The 22,293-nt window shown below is 42.7% G+C and overlaps 1 protein-coding gene across 2 annotated transcripts in view; it reads right to left on the minus strand.

The window, feature by feature from the left end:
- The window catches only part of AMOT (angiomotin), a 60,460-nt gene continuing 38,167 nt past the window's right edge, over positions 1–22,293 (minus strand). For both annotated transcript variants that reach the window (XM_061178599.1, XM_061178600.1), the window contains 6 exons: positions 13,460–13,609; positions 12,678–12,868; positions 5,033–5,155; positions 4,020–4,252; positions 2,199–2,885; positions 1–1,484 (listed from right to left, as the gene is read on the minus strand). In XM_061178599.1, the coding sequence (XP_061034582.1) occupies positions 1,387–1,484; positions 2,199–2,885; positions 4,020–4,252; positions 5,033–5,155; positions 12,678–12,868; positions 13,460–13,609 (1,482 nt within the window). In that variant the 3' untranslated portion in view covers positions 1–1,386. The remainder of the gene's footprint in view (positions 1,485–2,198; positions 2,886–4,019; positions 4,253–5,032; positions 5,156–12,677; positions 12,869–13,459; positions 13,610–22,293) is intronic.

Raw genomic sequence — 22,293 nt, forward strand, 5'->3', positions numbered from 1 at the left:
ACTGATCTTAATGACATTGTCTATGGATTTGTCACCTTAATGAAGGGCAGAGAGGCGACACAGGGCAGAGACCTGTGGCAATAGGCAGCCCTTCTGTGTCCCTGGAGGCAGACCTAAGGCAAAGCTTGGAGCCATGGCCTCCTTGGTCCCTGCCCACATGTGCGTTTCCTGCTGCTCTCCAAAGGTATTCCAAGATGGAGTCACTGGCAGTGAGAAGAGGTAGCTGAGGGGACTGCTGCAGCCCCCCTCTCCCCTGACTGCAGCATAGTACTTTGGGCTTCTGATGCTATTCCCTTGGAGGTGATAGTCATATATGCCTTTTAAGACGTATGCTAAGAATTTGGGAAAACAACATGAGTTATTTCAAAGTAGTCACCAGAAATTCAAAGCATTCAACCTGTCAACAAAAACGCTTCCTCATTTTGCAAATGATCGGCAATTTGAGACTGGTGACACAGCCAGTGAGTTTGTGCTGGAGAAGAAATAAACACCAAGCAGGTTGGTCTCGGGAAAGGCAAGCGAGCTATGTTCCTGGCTACACACAGACCACACAAGTCTGCATACAGCACCTCATGCAACTCTCCATCAAGGCCTCGGATGGTCTAACTCCCTACGAGAGAAGAAGTTGTACATCACTCAGCTAATTTACTCTCCTAGCATCTGAAAGCAATATATTAATTATCCAAATGCATAAATTACTCCACAGTATATATATGAATGTATGAACCTCCACGAGGGAACCAAAAGAATCCACTTCCAAAGCACCACTGAAATAAAGATAAACACAATCTCCTGGCCCAGGGTAGCTGGGAAATTGGGAGGGAAAATTAGCTCCAGCACCCTTCCACACCCCAATACTCCCTACCTTTTCTCCAGTTTACATAGCTCTTAAAACTATTCCCTTTCATGTGCCCGAGGCGAGAGCTCTCTCTGGATGCTGCCTAGATGGAAACTATACAAAACAGCACACACCCAAATCCTCTCTGGCTTCGACTTCTGAACTACATGTTACACACTGTCTTCCAAACATACTGTGCTCTTCGGTAAAAGAATGATCCAGAATATGGAAATGCTAAACAAATTTCAGCACATTGAAAACATTGATGTATATCCAGCTATTAACAGTCCCAGAATTTGTATAAATCCAAACAATAAACTTTAGAGCACATTCTGATGGATCTGGCTTTAGAGGTACTCTCTAAGTGTACCAGAACAGACTGGAGTTCATATGGTATTACCTAAGTACTATGTTGTTTCAATAAAAAGTCCCTTTAAAAAACATCCCCCCACCCAACCCTTGTCCTCACCCTCAAAATAAGAACAAACAAAAGGGAAAAATGATTAAAAGCATTCTTGCTGATAAACTGCAGCTCTTGATTAGGCCATTTAGATGAGATATTCCACCATCTCTGCATCAGGCTCTTGTCCCAGGATCTGAATGGGAGCTTTTCTTTCCAGAGTACTGGAGTGGAAAACAGGGCCATCTAAATGGAAATAAGGGGTTAGAAAACACTTAGGGACAAGGTGAAAACTCAAATTTTAGAAGTGGCTTTAGAGCCCCCATTAAGCCTATGGCAAAGTGACATTGGCCCACTACACTCCCCGTCTTGTTCACCTGAGCATTTACTTTTACTGGGAAAATGACCTTGACTTGGGCTTCCCTGGTGGCGCAGTGGTTAAGAATCCGCCTGCCAATGCAGGGAACACGGGTTCGAGCCCTGGTCAGGGAAGATCCCACATGCCTCGGAGCAACTAAGCCCGTGCGCCACAACTACTGAGACTGAGCTCTAGAGCCTGCGAGCCACAACTACTGAGCCCGCATGCCACAACTACTGAAGCCCGTGCACCTAGAGCCTGTGCTCTGCACGCAACAAGAGAAGCCACTGCAATGAGAAGCCCGCGCAACGCAACGAAGAGTAGCCCCCGCTCACCGCAACTAGAGAAAGCCCCGCGCGCAGCAACGAAGACCCAATGTAGCCAAAAAAAAAAAAAAAAAAAAAAAATGACCTTGACTCATCCCCGTTCTATCCTGGAGAAGTCATTTACAGACTCCCTGCCCTTATCTCCTCTGATTCATCCGCTTTAGAACTTGAAAAGCCCTGCCCATAGGACCAGCTGTGCCTAAACAGCAGGCCAACCATCCAATCTGTCACTGAGGGCAGAACCCAGGGCTACCTGATCCAGAGAATTATTATTACCTGTCTTATCTGGATTGCAGCTCAAACTTGGTATAGACAAACGACGTGGTCCAGAACCCGCAGCTGGACTTGCAGGAGCCTCAGCCTGAGCCAAAGCTGGAGTTGGAGCTGGAGCTGGAGGAGCAGCTGCAGCCGGAGCTGGAGCTGGTGCCTGAGTCTGAGCTGGAGCAGAAGCCTGAGCCGCTGCTGAAGCCGGAACTGGAGTTGGAGCCGGAGCTGGAACCGGAGCCGGGGCAGCTGGAGCAAGCTGAACCGCAGCAGCAGCAGCAGGAGCGACAACAGCAGCAGCAGCAGCAGCGGCAGCAGCTGGAGAAACAGCGGCAGCAAGAGCAGCAGCAGCGGTCGCCGGAGACGGGGCGGCGGCGGCGGTGGCGGCGGTGGGCGCGGCAGCAGCGACAGCCACTGGAGCAGCAGCTACCATGGTGGTGGTGTTGGTGGCGGCGGTGGCGGTGTTGGTGGCGGCGGTGGCAGTGATGGCGGCAGCAGTGGCGGCAGCGGCAACTGGAGCAGGAACAGAGATGGGAGCGACAGCTGCGGTCTTGTTGGGTTCCGTTCCCCGTTCTGTTTGCGTGCTGCAGTCCCGGCTGCCTGTCTTGGAGTGAGCCGACAGTAGCGGAGTCGAGGGCGGCACAGGCGAGGGGGTGGAAGGGACAGACTCGGCACGGTAGTCTCCACCCAGGAGGATACCTACAAAGGAGAGAGGGAAGGAGCTTAGAAAACTACAGGCTATTCCAATATAGACATCTGATTACCTCTTCTTCCTTGCAGGAGGTTCAGGAGGAATAGGAATGGTCCCAAATTCTCTACTTTTGCCTCCAGCGAATCCAGGAATCAGTTTGTCAGGCACCTCCCACCGTGGCTAAAAGCTCCTTTCAGACTTGGCAGATCCCTTCTGGTTCTCATTCTCTAATCCCCCAGCGAAACATATTAAACCTTTAAGTGTCCTGGGTATCTGTTCTGATTTATTTTTCCAATGGTGATTGATTTCCAACGAGCTGTCAGAATGCTTCTACTTGGTTCCACTTATAACCAACACCAGCCATTACCAAACAGCTGGAAAGGATCAGGGAAAGAAGTCTGTGGTCGCAGAGGAGTGTGATGGTAATTGTGTGATCTAAGGTTCTAACCATGACCAGGGTCCCCCAAATACCTACTCTAACCAAAGGACACTGCAAGTGTCAGAGGACCAAGAAAGGTATTAGAAGCAACAAAGAGAGCTAAAATAAAAATATATATAGCTTGTTTCCTCAGGCTCCAAAAATGTGCCTCGTGGTATCCACAATACTTCTGGGGTTTTGATTAGAGGGGAAGGAATGGACAGGAATGGAATGAAAAAGTACATTCTGTTCTCATCTCAGAATATTCTGGTAACAGAAACCTGCCACCCAGCTCCATTTAGCTTAACTAGAACTCTGCGTCCTCCTATTATATGGGAGGAAAGAACACAGAAAAAGCTGGAATTTTGAAATTTTCAATGACACGAAAGCCACATGGGCTTTGGACAAAGACAAAACGTTCCACAGGGCAAAGGCCAAAGCTGAGAATTTTTAAGAGGAAATTGAAGTTATCTTCTTTCCCACCCAAACAGAACTCAGGATTCTTATCGTCTGGGGCTGTGGCTTCAACCAGTGTTCTCTCAGTGAGACTTCATGGCGTCTCCTAAATATGCAGTCAGCCTCTCAGGAGGACAAAACCCAACCCGTTATATCTTCCTCTCTAGAAGTAGGACCATTACTCCTTCTCATTGCCACGTGGGCACGTATCCAAGTCAGGGCTCTCTTTTAACGTGTCACTTTAATCTTCCTTATTTACTGTCATTACCTAGGCTCCCCTTCCAGCTCTTGTCATCCCGCTTCTCTTCCATGATGGGGGTGCCTGTCAGGGTGGAAGAATGGGAGAGCAAGCCTGATCCAGCATTGGAAATGGACATCAGAGACTTTGCTGGCCGCATGGATGACAGCTGCTCTGTCTTACTTGGCTCCTTCCGGGAACGCTGCTGGAGTACCTTGATCATGGCATCCTTCTCAATAATCTGGGCATGGAGGGTCTTAATCCTAGGAGCCAAAGACAAAGAACATATAAAACATTGTTGCCACCTCCAGGTTCTGGTCTCACTACCTGCATGGACTTGAGCTTCCGTTATCTTTCTGACTAGGGGGCGGTCTACTTATTTCTGAGTTGTAAGACAAGAGACAGTGTGCAACAATTTTTAAGGCACACCCATATGGGCACAGAGGAACATCCAGGAGTTGTCACTTAAACCTTAGGAAGCCAAAGAAAAGCATCTGTGAAAAGAAGGGCTGTATATGAGAGAGTAAACTGATGTAGTGGGTACCTTAGTGAAGAATCTGAGTCAATGGAAATGATGAGTCAGTCAGTGAGAAGATGAGAACTTCTAAGAATGGGCTACTTCGGCTAATAAGTAAATGATCATGCGCTTGTAAGAGACATCAGATGCCCTATCTCCGAGTTTGAGTGGATGTTCTTTTACCGAGCACTCTGCTGTACCACAGAGTTGAGGTGCAATGCTAGAAAGAATACCTCAGAGTGCAAATACCAACAATTCAGTTCTGGCAGAGGGCATATGGAAGCAATTTACCAAGGACAATGGGGAAAGCAGTGTTACTTGGAATTCCAGAGTTAGTGGGAGTGATCAAGGTAAAGGTCATTGCATCTCAAATCCTAAATAACAGGCTGGCAGGGGTGCAGGGGTCGCGAGAGGCTGCATTATCAGGTTCCCCTGTTGTGAATGAAGATGCTTGCCCTTCCCTACTGACCTATCTGGTCTCCATACCAACTTCTCAGATCCACCAGAGTCCAGATCAACATTTTACCTGCCCTCCATGTCAAGGCAACGCTTGTTGGCCATCAAGATTTCTTCTTCCTCCTTCTGGATGCGAGCTTCTAGAGCTGTGTCATAGCTGGTGTTAGGAGAGTGGCTGATGACTGTTGTGTCCCTGGGAAGGAAAATGGCAGTGATAATGATGGGAGGGCAACAAAATCTCTGTCCTAAGTCAAAAGCCTTAGGCTGGAAGGCCCTACGCTGAAATCAAACTTATTAGGAATGGTTGGTTTCTGGGTGACTTACTGATAAGAATCTCCAAGATGGGAAGGTTCAGCTTTCAGAGCTAGAAGAGGTTACTGACAGACATAACTGCAAAAGTCAGTGATGGATTCTATGAGAAGTGCACAGGCTTGCCTTCAGAACTAGAGAGACACCCTCCCAAAACCTCTGGCAGAAAGTCCCTTCAAGTTTGTAGATTATGACCAGGCAATAGGAAGATATTCATATTTCCACTTTATATGATTATTTATATTACATATGAGATATGCCCACTTTATTCTCTTGACAGTCATGAAGGGGAAAAGGCTAGACTTTGAAGGAAGTCAGAGAAAGTACCAAAGAGGTATTGCTACATTCAACAGCAGTAACTCCACCTGAGTGTTTGCTAGAAATGAACTCTAGACATGTCAACAGCCAAGTTCAGGTAGGGCATGGGAGCTGAGTGAGAAGCAGGGCCTTTGAGTCCGTGCCCCTTGATTCCTATCTAAGCTATATCTGAAACATTCAAGTGCCGAATCAATGAGTCTCCCCCAACTAAGTGACTAATCTCTTGCCAGAGTCCCAACTGCATGAGGGACCATCGTGTTCCATCTGAAAGTGTCTCAGGCCATTAACTCGAGGGGTAATTAATAAGGAGAAAAGTGTGTGTGTGTGTGTGTGAGAGAGAGAGAGAGAGAGAGAGAGAGAGAAGAGAAGTGAGGAGAGGAGAGGAGAGGAGGGGAAAGGATGTAACCCATGGGCAAGGCTGATGTTTAAACAGCACAAGTCAAAGACATAATGGGAATCCTATACCCTCCTGATAAGTGATGTCATGCATCTTTCTTTAGTTCATTTAGAACTAGTGGTAGAGAAAAGAGGGAAGGGAAGAAAGAAAACTGGATCGTATTTGAGTAACTTGGAGGGAAAGAAAACGAGTTTCGGAAGAATGTTGATGTAATTATATTGGTCTTAAAGAAAACCAGACTATAGGCTGAGGAAACAATGAACTGGCACTGCTGCGTTATACTTCCTCTGAGAATGAGGATCTGTGGGAGAACTCCAGGCATCTTTTCTGCTGGCAGCTGGTTATGTCCTGTTAGCATAGAGATTGTGACCAGTGCAGATGGCTGTGAAGGAGCAGGGGAATGAAGAGGCAGAAAGCTGGTATTAAAGTTGGGGAATTTTGGTGAGCTTCTGCAAAACTACTGTTCCCCAAAATGCTTGCACCTTGTATGCGAGGCAGAAACAATTCATTTGAGTGGGGAAATAATTGGAGAACAAGAAGGGAAAGGACCACAGTGGCTTTCATCATTTGCTAAATTCAAAATATTTTAGTATCTCGGAATTCTACACTTGCTCTAGTGCAGTTCACTTGCTTGTAGTCCTACTGGGAATGGCCCCTGTGTTCCAAAGTACCCAAGAGGAAGCAGCATTGTGTAGTGTTGAGAGCACAGGCCCTGACTATAGGCCACGCCAGGGTCAAGTTCCACTTTCCCTAGTCCTCTGCCACTAACAAACTCTATGAGCTCAGGAATTGGGTTAACTGCTCTAAGCCTCAGGCTCCTTGTTTGCAAAATTGAGATAATAATTATACTTATATCTCATGGCATTTTGGGGGGGATGAAATGAAAGTGTGCATGTAAAACATGCAGTGCCAGGCACAGTAAAAACACTCAACAAGTTATTATTAAGAGAGAAAAGTGTAGGTAGAAAGAGAATAACATGCAAGAGAGTATGAGTTGAATGAATTCCAGCTCTTGGTATGATCCTGGAGGCGATCCCCACAGTACAGAGTTCCAATGTGATGGCAGAGGCTTCAGAGCCGGGCCTCTTTTAAAAGTGCATAGTGTCTATGGACACTGGGGACTTGAACGTACGGTTTGTCCCTGGGGGAGCCACTTTCATTGCATAAAAGACCATTCTGGGGACACAGAGCCCTGCCAGCTAATTGATATGGACACTGTGAACTCCTCAGGAATGGAGCCTGAAAATGTGGGGCACTTAGTGAATTCCTACAGAGCTGCCAGGACGGCCTTAGACATCAATCTTCTTCTAGAAGACTGGGGCTACTGAGCAATGGCTTAAGCAAAAGCAAGCAGGCACAGCATTTGAGGGAGCAACTTGACCTGCTAACTTCCAATACTCTGAGCCTACCCTTAAGCACATCTGTAGAGAAATGCTGGGCTTGAAATGACAACCTACAGACCCCAAACCGCATATCCCTGAATTACTATCCTGCACCTCAAATTCTTAAGGAAATGGTTTCTGGCAACTATTCCTCCAGTCATCTTCTCTCTCCTTCCTCTGATGAAGTTATCCCCGTCACATTACTTACATTGCTTTCTAGAATGTCACCCATGACCTCCTCCTAATTAAAACATCTAGCGGCCTTTTAAACTTCAAGGCCATCTTTTTCGTATCGGTAGCACCCTTTTGTTTATTTAAAATGGGAACTCAACCATGAGTGGAGCACTGCGTTTGAAGTTCCTGGGAGGCTGGAGAGCGGATGGACATGGGTAAGACTAGTCCCCGACTGTAGGGAACTTGCAAGGGGAGGGGATAAAAGTAAATAATTAACTATTACGGAAATGAGTTTGGACTTTATTCCAATAGGCACTGAAGCTTATTAGAGCTTTTCAAAGGGAATGAAATGATCCAAGCTGTGGTTCAGGAAGACAGCATTATCTCTGCTGAAATGTAATGGAGGGATTAGAGGAGCCATAATACTGGAATCGGGCAGACCAGTCAGAAAGGTTATAATCCCAGCAAGAGATATTGAAAACAGGACCCGGCGAAGTGGCAAGGGAAATGGAAACAGGCTACAGGAAGCAGAATTGCTAGAACTTGGAGACTATTGAAATGTGGGTGTTAGGGAGAGGGAAGAATGAATGAGGACTTTGTTATTTCTAATTCAAATGACTAGAAAAGATGGCATACTGCTCGTTTTCTGTGATAGGAAACCAAGGAGAACTTTTTTTCTTTTTGGAAAATGCCTATAATGGGTTTTGATTTTAGTTACAGTGGACTTAAAGTGTCTTATGAATAGCCATATAACAATATCCATCCAACAAGTTGCTGAAAATTCTAACTTTAATCTTTAATCTAGAGATGTCAGAGTTACTATTTGAAGCTATAGTAGAGAACAAGATAACTAAGACAGAAGGTAGAATGAGAAGAAAGCAGAGAACGGAACCTGAGAAAGGCCTCCACAACGCAAGACTAGGTAGACATGTGTCACATGTGTGACCAGTTTCTACCTTCTGCTTTCCCTTCCTTTACTTCCTTCTTTCCCAGATTTACTTTGTCCCAAATAAAAGTGAAACATTGCACATTCAGAGAAAGGTAACAACCTGATTCAGTAAGTGCAAAGAAATAAATTACTGGTTGATCGGGTGTGTTATCTTTTTATCTTTTTGCTGCTATTCAGAAATAAATCACCATTTGTGAGCTGAAACTAAAAATCTGCACTGCCAAATCAGTTCTTCTGAGATGAACTCCTACTTGGTAGCAATTTCCCTCATCTACATTAAGCATCCGGAGAGGAATCTCTAGGAACACAATACTATGAAGTTATAATATAGGCCATGTTTTTGTGATTATTTATAATAATCTAAGAAACTAAATAATAAGCCTCAAATAGTAACTCTTGAACAGGTAATACTCCCTATCTCACCATCTTTGAAATCATCCTATCTGGGAGGCAGCAGAGTATATATAGCACTTAAGGTGTCAAAAATGTAGATTTAAGAAGTCCTGGTTCTTCTGCCTCTTAGTAGCTGTGTGATCTTAGGGGAATTATTTAATCTGTCTGTGCCTCAGTTTCCTCATCTGTAGAATGGATACCAGTACTTCTCTCAAAGAATTATTGTGAAGATAAGCAATAATTGTAAAGCGCTTAGAAGCGTACCTTATATAGTAAACACTACATGTGATTTCTTGCATTGACAGCTTTCCCTTTGACAAGAGATGCTTCACAGAAGCAAAATGCCGGAATGGGTATAAAACAGATAACCCAATATGTTTTCTCACCTGAGAAAAGACAGATGTCTATTCTTATATTAAAAATCTATATTTTATTATTCACAGTGGCCAAACACTGGAAAAAATCCGAATATCCATCATCAAGTGAATGCATAAACTGTGGTACATCCACGCTATGGAGCACTACTCAGCAATAAAAAGGAATAAACGATTGATATACGCATTAACTTAGAGCAAGCTCAAAGTAACCATGCTGAGTGAAAGAAATCAAACAAAAAAAGTACATATTATACGGCTCTTTTTATATGACGTTCTAGAAAAGGCAAAATTACAATGACAACAGATGTTGTCTGGGGTCAGGCATGGGAGGAAGGGATCAAGTTAAAGGGGCATAAGGGCACTTTAGAATGTGTCCTCTATCTTGATGGTAGTAGAGGCTACATTATTATATACAATTACCAACATTCACCAAACCAGACACTTAAAATAAGTGGTTTTTAAATATGTGAATAATACTTCAATTGAAAAAATTCTACAACTACCATTGTATGACCCCAGCAACATTTCCTAATTGCGCAACTTATTATTTATGTATGAGCTATTATTTTACAAATATATTAAGTTTGAGATACTTAATATCTCATAAGCAGAATACACAGAAACCGAGCAGGCTGGTACAATGTGGCACTAGATTTAAGGATTTAAGTTGTATAGAGTTAGAAAGCATTTCCTTTCTTCTTTTACTTCTTCCTTTCTCCCTCTTTCTTTTTTCTCCTTTTTTTTCCTTCCTTCATTACTCAAACATATGTTGAGCACTTTCCATCTGCAGCCAATATCCTAGGCACTTAAAAATTATTTTGGGGGGCTTCCCTGGTGGCGCAGTGGTTAAGAATCCGCCTGCCAATGCAGGGGACACGGGTTCGAGCCCTGGTCTGGGAAGATCCCACATGCCGCGGAGCAGCTGGGCCCATGAGCCACAACTACTGAGCCTGCGCGTCTGGAGCCTGTGCTCCGCAACAAGAGAGGCCGCGATAGTGAGAGGCCCGCGCGCTGCGATGAAGAGTGGCCCGCACTTGCCACAACTGGAGAAAGCCCTCACACAGGAACTAAGACCCAACACAGCCATAAATAAAAATAAATAAATAAATAAATAAAAATTTAAAAAAATTATTTTGGAAGAAAATAGAATATAAAGCCTTTACTACAGAAAGGGGTGAAGAGCAGAACCTTGGTCAGTACATTTAGGGTTGGGAGGAGGGAAAGTGAAATCACTGGACAGAAAAGAAATGGCAAGAAGAGATGTTGGAAGGGAAGGCAGAAGAGCCCACAGGTTCTGAAACAAAGTTTTCTGAATGTTACTTTCCAAATTTGAAATCTCATAAAGAAAGAAAGAAAGGAGGAGAAGGAAACTAATCTCCGTGGCAGAGCATAAGAAGCAAATCTTTGGAAAAATAGTATAATCTTAGCAATAGAAGGGTCTGGAGCAATCACCTAGTCCAATTCTCTCATTTTACAGGAATTCAAATACAATCTCTCAGTCTCTTCTGTGGGTTGTATTAATAGGCATGCAAAAGGTACACAGTCCAGATATGGAATGTTTGTCCGGGGAACTATTACAAAGTGTTCCTATTAGGTGGGAACTGGCTGCTTATTACCATATTAAATGATAAGCATGCACATTTTACTGAAAACAGTGATTGCATGGAAAGTTTCTACCTGGTGATTTAAAGGAATTCAATTTAAATTAAATCTGTTTTATGGGAGCCACAGATTCTGGAAAGAAATCCATCTGAAAGGGGATTCTCCCAATATTCAAAACTTTCCAGGGAGGAAGGAAAGGGGTAGTTTCTTTATACAAGGCCCCCAAATGACAACCTCCTAGCTTTCCTGCATTTTGACCTGGAGTCTATTCTGAAGTCAGTTTCAACAGTGAACTTCCCAGCACCGAGAACCCTGGCTTTCCAACATTTTCTCACACCACACACCTTCATGAGCTGTATCTTTCTAAGTTTCTGCCCAAAGATGACAGAAATGCCCTGCACCTCTCTGTCAGTGTTAGGGTTTCCCGAATAACCTCTGAACAAGCACTGGGCACAGGTGTTTTCTTGGGAACCAGCAGCTAAAATTACACTTCATTCTGCTTCTAAGCTGCCTACAAACTTCTCAACCATCTTCCAGCCCAGCTGGGGCTTCTCTGCACTCTATTACTACACTGGCATGGACCGAGCACACCATTCTCAGACAAAAAAAAAAAAGACAGGTACCAGTTTAAGCCCATGAGGACCTCAAAATCAAGGCACAGGCAATTTCAATCTGTTTAAGGTTTATAGGGGGTATCTGGAGACGGACAGAGCATGTTAGAGAAACGTAAGATGTCTTCCTGAAGAATTGGGAACAGGTTTACAAACCACCAGTCCAGCTTTTAAGCATTGACCTCCCTCTGATTTGGCATGAGAAGGACTCGAGAATAAATGTATCCACTGCCCCCTCCACACACATATTCCAACCCAAAGTCTGGCAAGTGCTGCCAGACTCTGCCGGCTCACCACATTTAGGAGAATGCTAAAAACAACGCCATGATTTTTAATAACTTTCTGGATAGAGACCTATCTGGGTGCAATATGCTATAGCCTGCCTTAGATACCCAACTCCAGACCATGGCTCTGTCTGTATCTCCAACAATCCACATCATCTCCTGATTTGAATTTAGTTTTTGTTTCTTTCCCAACTGATGATTACAAACAGCAGCGAGACAAACTGGATAAGAGCACTGTGTCCTCCAAAGAGCAATAATAAATGTTTATAATGAGAAAAGGGGAACACATAAAGGGCAAAAAATGAAAACGCCTCCTGCCACTTTCTCTCCCTTACCAAATGGAATGTGACTGCTTACATGTGATGAACTTGGAGGCACAGAGAATGTGGGCTTCAAATATAGACCTTGTCAAAGGGCAGGGATGGATTCATGTTCAGCACAGCCTTTGGCATACCTTGGACAAGCCAGAGCTATCAAATGGCAGTAGCCACTCCTGAGTGACATTTAGTTTCTGAGTGGAATTTCTCTGGAGAAGTTTTCATTCCAGTCCTGGGGCTAAACAAAGAAACCTACACATGTGGCTGAAAGAACCTGAGGCTTTGGGGAAGGAGGTGTGCGGACGTTCAGTTGATCCCATCTGCAATTGTTCTGGCTCCTGAAGAAAGCTGAACTATGATTCCAGTAAGTTCGTCAGTAACTTTAATTTACAAATCCCGGACCCTCTGCCCCACAGTTGTTCAGTCTCTGCATAACCAGATTGAAGAAAACAAAAACCACACACTTAAGCAGAAACTGAGAAAAAAGAAACAGAATATGATGGGAAAAAAAAAAACACTGGAAAATCTATTAATCAGTCACTTTTCTGTTCTCCACACCACCCCTGCCCTTCATTCAGGGACTCTACCAGCCAGCTACTTACCTCTGAGCAGCTACAGTGGCGGCAGCATCCAGAGCAAAATGTCTCATCACATTCTCCTCTAAATACTTCTGCTCCCACTTAGTCATGTCAGCTTCCAGGGCCAGGATCCTCTCCTCTTTCTCACGAAGGAGCTCCATCAGTGCAGCGGCATTGTATTCTGAAACATTGGTGGGCTGAGAGTTGCCCTGGCGCTGTTGGAGGAGATGCCGAGACCCCTGATGTTAATGAGTTAGGACCATAGTGGCTGAGTCCCATTTGAAGAGCCCTTCTTTTTGGAAAGGATTACTGCCCAAGTCACTTCAGTTTGGATTCCGATTCAGAAGCAAGGGGAATTCATAGGCTTTCTACCTCGGGCTTGAGTATGAGGATTTGGTCTCTGCCTTGCCCCTAAACTTGTTGTGTGACCTTAAGTGAGTCATGCCACCTTTCCTGGGTCTTGATTTTCTCTCATCTAAAAGTGAGGAGATGTATGGCCAAATGATTCTAAAGACCATTTCCAACCCTAAAATGTCCAGGAGTCTATTTGTATAGCGTCTTCACTTCTCATAGGGCCTACTGTTTCTGGGGTTCACATGAAAACAAACAGTGCAAGATAATAGGCATTAAGGATTTTGCTGCGATAGGAAGCTAAGGAAGCCAACTTCGTCTTTACAACTGGGAGGCGCTCTGCAGTAAGATCCGTTGGGGCAAAAAACCTGAAGATGAGCAAGAGTGTGGTTTTTTGATTCTATCTGACAAATAAGCAATCAGGAGCAATCTCATTTTCTTGAAGTTCTCCATACCTGCTGGATTCGGAGGGACTCCAGCTCTCTCTCCAGTCGTGTCCGGAGACGGTGCTCCAGCTGTTCTCGTTTTTCACATGCTGCCTGGAGCTGTACAAGAGCTTGCTGCATCTTTTCCACCTTATCTACGTACACTTGCTTCTTTTTCAGCTGAAAAGCCAGGTTGGGAGAATTACAAGATAGAAGGAAAGAGAACAACAGGGTCAGTTACACAGCCCCCAAATCCAGCCCTGTGTTTAGATCTCTTCCTGTCCAGCTCCAGAAAAGCATGAATGGCAAGAACGTCCTTCATGAGTATCGGGCTGCCTTGTATTTACCATACAGAGAATGTCTCAAGGGATAGGAATTAGGAGCTCCTTTTTCATCTTTCCCTCCTTCCCCCTCTCTATGTTTTCCCCAAGTCTATTTCTATCAGTAGAGTCTGTCTTAGATGGCAAGCTCTTAAGATGCCCATTTATGGATGTCCTCACCTCTGCTCTTCTTCACTCTAAACTGTAACATTCTGGGGGAGGGTATATCTTACTTTGGTCATTATAGTAGGGGAATGCTAAAAAAATAAAAGGGGGGCTCTCCAGGGAGAAGAGTTTAATTTGGAATGGAGAGGAAGCCTACCCACTTTATATAGCTGTCTCCTCTCCAAGTGAGAGAAAAAGGGTGGTCAACTGCTGCACGTAGAGGGAGGCCAGAACTGTCTTTCTGAACTCTACAGTCCTGATAATTACTCAGTGTAATCATCACTGCTCTCCTGGAATGTTTCTGCTCCTCAAAAGTGAAGCTGCTGGGACTTCCCTGGTGGTCCAGTGGTTAAGACTCTGCGCTCCCAATGCGGGGGGCACGGGTTCGATCCCTGGTCAGGGAACTAGATCCCACACGCCGCAACTAATGATCCCGCGTGCCGCAATGAAGATCCCACATGCCGCAACTAAGACCCGGTGTAGCCAAAAAAAAAAAAAAAAAAAAAAAGAAAGTGAAGCTACCATGCAATGGTTCATCTTTAGTCTCTTCATTGACCAGCACTGCCCCCACCTCAGTTCTTTATTAAAAGAACACAGGTCACTTGCGATTTCTGCCTCACTCATGAGCCTGAGTTGATAACATTGGACCGTAATCTCTCAACTATCACTCTGGGACCTTTAAAGATATCTAAAGATGCAAACTAATGAATCAAATCTAAGACTAAATGAGATCAAATATGATTCTTCCTCTTTGCAAGCTTATGAACCATAACTGAAAACAAAGGTAGAAGCAGGTTGAGACTAAGAGTTTGAGTTCTTTGTACCCTTGTAACTTCCAAGGCAAATCCCATCATGGTAAATCCCTGACTCCGTTGAAATGAAGGAATGAAGAGAATTTCAGAGCTTTTTAAAGAAGGCATACATACCCTCAACACCTAAGAAGATAGGGGAAAGTGCAGCCTTCCCAAATTGTTAGGAATGACCAGATGTGCGGGTGCCTCTCTTGCTAATAAAATCAACGCATGGACTCTTTCTAAAGTAGAAGTTCTTCCAAGCTGGTCACATCTGTTATTATTATTTTCGTGAAACCTGCGGTTAGGGATACTCTCATTATTAAGATTTAAATATGAAAATATTATTGATAACATGGTCCAAAGGAAATTCAAGAATTCAGCTCAACTCTAACTTTCCAACAAATTCCCAAGCCCTTGAGATACCTAGATAGACAGTTGCAATGTAAGAGGTTACCCACTTTACCAGCACTGCCCACATCCATTTAGCTGGGGCCAGACCAGCAGAACCAACCTGACACCCTCATTGCAGAAACCAGGTAAGACCTTCGTGGTAATGTGTCCAAATCACTGCTCTCTAGAATGTCCAGTCAGACAGCAATGGCATGTGCTAATGGGGAAACTCTCCTTGTCTTATAACTGCTCTCTCTCCAAATTAGAATTGCTGAACTTTCTCTAGGTGGAAGAAAACTTATATTTTCCTACCAGACTTGCATTATGCCTTGCCTAGGTGACAGGGAAAACTTTAAAAATTCGTGCTACACTTCTTGACATTTCCTTTCATTCCAAGGCCTAGTTCAATTTAGCCTTGTAAACCAGTTGAGGTGAGTTATAAGTCTAAATGTTTTTATCCATTAGACCTTTCCCTAGGAAATAAAAGAAACAAAAATTGCCATTCTCATCCTCTCAATAAGCTTAAACCTTTCTTTCCTGGGATATGCGACTATTTGTAATAACACTGACTAGGGCAGTCAAGACCTTTAGGCCATGGATGCCGCTGCCTTCCTATTTGCTAAGCTTTTGAATAATTGGAGAGCAGAAAATATCCTCTATTCTTTGCCTTTTGGGTTCTATAATCCTGATGAGCTATTTAAAGTTGAATGCATTTATTTGTGAATCGCTCTGAAAACCCTAGGGGAGCAGTGCAATGTTAATGCAGAGAGTGTTAACTATAATTACTGAGGCTTACAGCAGTTATACTTAAAGGCAATTAAAGTTAGATAGTATGCAGTTCTTGCCTTGATGGTAAAGTACTGCAATGTAAGCTCAGAGAACTGAAAAATAAGCAGTCAGGACTAGGTGTATTTCTCTATGCCCTGCCTTTCTTGAGAAAGGAATCCTCAATGTCTTAGCTAAGGAATCCCCAGCAGTGGAAGTCACCGAGCCAACTGTCTGGAAGGGAAAAGCAATAAAGGCCCAGAGAGTTTTCTGAGTTGGCTGAAGATAGTCACACAAGTCAGACAACTTCCACAAACCAGGCCAAGGAAAATCCCATTATGCTTTGCCACTGGGATGATTTTCCACAAGTTACCAGGACCTCTATTGTTGGCATAATTCTTCTACTTCCTTTTTTTTTTTGCATATCTTTTTTTTTTTATTGTGCAAAGTGCCAATCTATTATGTCAGCAGATCCAAATAACAATCTAGTAATATGGAAAACCAAAGACATTTGCAGATATTAAAACCAAGAGTCACAGACATTAAAGTCCCCAAAATAACTATTTTAATAAGAGAGAAAATTTTACAACATAATATCCAAATCCGCAGGAATTTTTCCAGATAATTTCAAAATTCTCCAAACCCTTTGCCTATCATAGTTTTCTCTGAGGAAAACTTTTACATCTTCCCTAACAAATCTCTTAACTTTACGACCAATTATGAAATCACAATACCCATATACAGGACCAAGAAAAAGTGCAGCTCAGCCATAAACACCAAGATCACCTAGTAAATGCTTAATCCCTAGGTAATTTAGGGTACAAAAGGACAACTGTTGGATGCTACCAGTGCAAGACCCTATAAAGATGCAATCCACAAAGTCAGCTATCTTCTAAGTTACATATTCTATGTTTTCTAGATCTCATCTATACATAGAAAGGAACAAAGGTCTATGCGGCTTATTAACTCCTCTAGTATCCTGAACTTTATATGCTTCACTTTTTCCTTCATTATGGTAAATCCCCTTTTCTGCCTCTCTTCTATAAACTTATCTCCTGTGCTAAGCTCCTCAAATGTTAGCTTAGTAATTAAGACATCCTAGATCCCCAACTTCACCTTTCAATGCCATCAGAAATGTCAATGGTTCCTTCTAGGTAAAGAGAGAGGCCATACAGTAAAATGGTTAAGGTCATGAGCTCTGGCCTCAGGCTACCCCATTCCAAATGTTGGCTCTCCCACTTACTAGGTAGGCAACCTGAGGAAAGCTACTTAATCTCCCTGAACTTCCCTTCACTCATTCATACATAACATAGAAATGATGATAATTTGATATACCTCTAAAAGGAGCAAATGAGATAACAAATGAAGTGTCTGGCACAAAAAGTACACAGAGTTGTTTTTCTTTTTTAAAGAAAAAGTTAATCCCAATTCACACATACTCTAGTCCTCTCAACTATGAACATTCATTCCAGATAGCCTTGACGTGGTTCTCATTATCTCAGTAACTCTAATTAACACATCAATCAAGACATTAAAAACACAGCCATTTTTCCCCAGGAAGACATATAACACTAGGCCTCAAACCCTTCATGCAACAGAGCTTCAGATATCTTTATAGGGCAAGGCCTTTCATTGGAGATACAATTAGAAGAGAGTACTGAGTAGCTGCAAGGACACCATATTCTCTCAAAATGACACGATTTAGAGGGCACCTCCACTTTGTGAGAGATACTTTACCTATAGTCAAAGGTACTGTTTAACTAAAGACACTTAGGCAGAGCTCATTCCCTGCCACACACACGCACACACATGCATGCACACACCAGGAATTTCTATTTGACAGCAAATTGAAAGGTAAAGGAACAAGGTGGCAATCAGGAGACTTGGGTTCTAGTCTTAGCTCTGTTTTTAATAGTAATTTGCTTCCCTGTTCTCAGCCTCAGAGTCCCCATTTGTAAAAAAAAAAAAAATGAGGGGGTTTTTGGGGGGTCAGCAAACCAAGATGGTCAGCAGTGGGCCAAATCCAGCCATGCCCATTCATTTACGTATTGGCTAGGGCTGCCTTCCTGCCATAATGGCAGAGTTGAGCAGTTGCAGTTGCAAAAGAAACTCTACGGTCCACAAAACTGAAAATATGTACTATCTGGTCCTTTAATAGATAAGGTGCCAGCCCTTGGAGTGATTTTCAAACTGTGTTCCACAGTCCTAGTGTTCTAAGGAGTGCTTCAGAAGCCACTACGATGGGTGAGTTGTATCAAGTGTCTCCTCTTTTATGTGTTTTACAATGAGGGTTCTACATAAAACTTAATTTCAAAAAAAAGACTGTTACATCTTTGAAGATACATATGAATATCCAGTTGACCCTTGAACAGCATGGAGGTTAGGGGTGCTGACCCTCCCTGCAGTCGAAAATCCATGTATAACTTTATAGTCAGCCCTCCATATATGCGGTTCCTCCATATCCACAGTTCCATATCCAGGGATTCAACCAATGGCAGATCGTGTAGTACTATAGTATTTACTACTGAAAATGTCTGCATATAAGTGGATTCACACAGTTCAAACCAGTGTTGTTCAAGGGTCCACTGTATATACGTTCTTGTGCTTTGTCTGTTTGCCCTAAAGAATGGGCTTCCCATCTTACCTCACTCCATCATCTTTTCACACTTGACACTTCAGCATGGTTAAATAACTTTAGGTTCCCGAGGACCCCCTCGTATTTTAGCCCTCATTGCCTTTGGATATGGCATTCTCTCTCTTAGGAACGCCTTGCCCACTAGGTTTTAAGAAGTTTAAAAAAAAAATGGCAACAGTAGGATAGACAGATGTCTATCTAACAGTCTTTCAATTCACAAATATTTTATGAATCTAAGCTTTCCCTGTTCATCTTCAACACTGACCAGTAACTAAGGGGACTGGACAAAATGGGATCCTAGAAATCTGTATAGGCATATTCTTGGAGGTAAAAAAACCCATAAAAGTCCTGCCTTCGTTTGTGTGTATGTACATGTAAGAGACAGATCATATAAGGTGTGTACTCTCCATAGGATCCTAGATGATTTATTTTTCTATGTCTTTAGTGTTCAAGGAAGTGAAAGTTCACTGGAAAAGTTTCTAAAGCCAAGGTAGTGGTTCTGGTGTAGAGACGAGTACCCACAGATCTCCAGAAGAAGCCAGAACCAAATTCCCTCTAGATACTCAGTGAATGGGGGAACTCATTCCATCCATTTAAATTTTCTTACCAAATGCCAATTTTCAAAAACCTGTCAAAACCCCCCTTCCCTAGCTTTCCCTAAACCTGTGTTCTCCTAACATCGTTCCTTAAATCATTCTTACTTTCTGTCTTGATCTTTTAGACCCACCTTCCCTTCCAATTTCATCCCCATCTCCTGCTATACCCCAAAGGTCCAATCTATGGTAGTTTACTCTTTTACCTCTATACTGATGGTTCTTAACTGGGGGTGATTTTACCCCCAGGGAACATTTAGCAATGTGTGGAGACATTTTTGGTTGTTACATCTGGGGGTAGGTTGCTATTGGCATCTTGTGACTGGAAGCCAGGGATACTGCTCAACACCCCGCCGTGCACAGGGCAGCCTCCTCCATCACTATCACCAAAGAATTATCTGGCCCCAAATGTCAATAATGCCGAGGTTGAGAAACCTTGCTCTCCACTTCAGTACTACTGGAGATTTCCTTCATGCCACAATTCTCACAACTGCTTATATTCATATTTTAATGTTATTATGCTCTCTTTAGTCACAGACCCCTAGCTGAGGGCAAGATTTCTCACTCTGACACAATGTGCCCCAGACTGCTTTCATCTTTATCCAAAATGATATCCCTTCAATAGTTCAGCCATTATAAACATTTATCCTGTTTTTCCAGTCTCCAAATCTTGGAATTATTGTCCTTTCTTCCCTCTTTCCTTTGACCACCATATCCAATCTGTCACTATATCTTAATTTTAAATAACATCTCTCATATTCTTTCATTTCCTTATATTTTCATAGCCTACATAGTTTAAGTCCTTATTTCACAACTAAATAATTAGAATAATAACCTAATAGATCTTCTTACTTTGTTGCCCTCTCCCATCTACACACAAGCACATATGCACAGATGAATACACACACACACACACACACACACACACGCACAATCAGTCCATCTGACATACAATTGCTATAACAGACTTGCTCAAGTAGAACATATGGCACTGCCTTATTTAAGAACAAGAGCAATCTACTGCTAGCACATCCATTGAACTACTATTGATTAGGTACCTACTATATATCGAAGGTAACTTTACACCTCCTCTCTCACTTCTTTAGACCACAGCTATTCTTTCTCATCCATATTTTAAACCACTTGGTATTTTTCAATTCACCCCCCGATCAACTGTCTCATTGTCCCCTGTCCGTCCTAGATATGCCTCTTAGAAATGCCTTTATCAATGTTCTAGGCTCCTACTGCCTTACAATTCTACCAGGCCTACTATGCAAATGATCAACCTTTGTATTAGTCTGATCATTTCTTCATCCTTCCTCACCATATCAGTAAACTCTCTAGGAGTTCTTCCTGAATAATCTTACCTGACCCTGATCGCTGCTTTTCCCTAGAGCCTCTTATAATGTGCACTCTATTAGCAGTCATTTTATAAGATTTTGTTCAAGTGTGGATTCATTCATTCATTCATTCAACAGATATTTACTGAATGTTTATCACACACCAGGCCCTATTCTACATCTGAGAGCAGTAGTGATGCAATGGGAGGCAAGACAAAGTCTCTGCCCCATTGGAGGGCAGTATCCCATAAGCCACTTAAGGGTAGGGCCCTCTATTTTCCTTCATATTTCTCTTAGGTTCTAGATCTAGTTCATTTTTCACTACACTCTTGGTGACCAGTTAATATTAAATAACTGTCAAATACAAAAACAAAAATGAGCAAAGCATAGCTTAGCTATAACACTGAAAATATAAAAATAATAAACACACACATTCATAAATGTATTCACTTTGCTTGGAAAGTCAAGATAAGGGTTTCAGATCATTCCTATTAACAGATAAGTTTTTAAAGGGGAGTCATAAAATTGGGAGGAAGAACAGCAGGAAGGCAACCTATTGAAGAATAGAGCAAATACTCTTGAGCTCAATCAATCATGTTTTTCCATTGCACTTCTGCAATAATTTGAACCCATTCCCAAGCATTTGGCAGATCTCTTAACCCCCTTCTGACTCAGGAAAATCTGATCCCTGCAAATGAATACCACGTGATGGCATCTCTTCCCTCCTTCCAACAACTGCAGATGTCTTTCAAATTTATTTTTTCAAGGATGGCTATATACAAAATTACCTCTAGGGCCCCTAAAGCTACCCATTTGTCTCAGCCATTTGTAAGGAAGTGATTTAATCATCAACCTTCTCCATTTATTCACTGGTGGACAAAGCATAGTATGGGATATTTTGGAATTAAGAGATCTGGGTTTTCTTCTAGATGTATTACTAACTGTATAAACTGTCTGCACTTTAATTTCCTACTCTACTGAAACTTCCAAGCTTCATAGTGGGGATGTAGTAAGTATTTGGAAATATTTTTGAAAGGTTAAAAATACATGGTAGGAATGAATAGGCAGAACACAGAGGATTTTTAGCACAGTGAAAATATTCTGTATGATACCATAATGATGGATACATATAATTACATACATTTACCAAACCCACAGAATGTATACTACCAAGAGTGAACCCTAATGTGCACTACAGACTTCGGGTGATTATGTGTCAATGTAGGTTCATCAGCTGTAACAAATGTACCCCTCTGGTGGGGGAAGGTGATAACAGGGGAGCATGGGTAATGCTGTACATATGTGGCAGCAATGAGTATATAGGGAAGTCTCTGTACCTGTCCCTCAATTTTGCTGTGAACATAAAACTGCCCTAAAAAAGTAAAGTCTTAATAAATAATAAAAAATATAATATGGATAGAGGGGGTGAGCTACTATTATTAGGTAGATGAACACCAATATATACACACACTCTGATGACTAAAGGACATTGAGACTAATAATACAGAACTCAGTCCAGTGTCACAGAGGCCATCCTTCATTATGTCTGATTTTCATCTTCCCTTCTATCGCCCAGAACTCCAAACACTCATGGTGTCACAAATGTCACAACCGAAGTGTACTTTCTTTGATCCTCTCCTTCATACAACTAAGTTATATGTTACTCCATGAGCCTTCAGTGATTTCCATTTGATCTTATTTAGCCTTGCCCAGGAGCCCATGGCTCCAAGTAAGAGTTCCCTCTGAAGCAATTTGGTAACACTACCCTGGTATTAGCAAGTTGCCTGTGTCCATTGCCAAGAAGCTGTGGTCCACTGGTAGATATTAAAAGAATTGAAGAGTAAAAAAAAAAACCACGCCTA

Source organism: Eubalaena glacialis, chromosome X (assembly GCF_028564815.1).
Source record: "Eubalaena glacialis isolate mEubGla1 chromosome X, mEubGla1.1.hap2.+ XY, whole genome shotgun sequence".
Lineage (NCBI taxonomy): Eukaryota > Metazoa > Chordata > Mammalia > Artiodactyla > Balaenidae > Eubalaena > Eubalaena glacialis.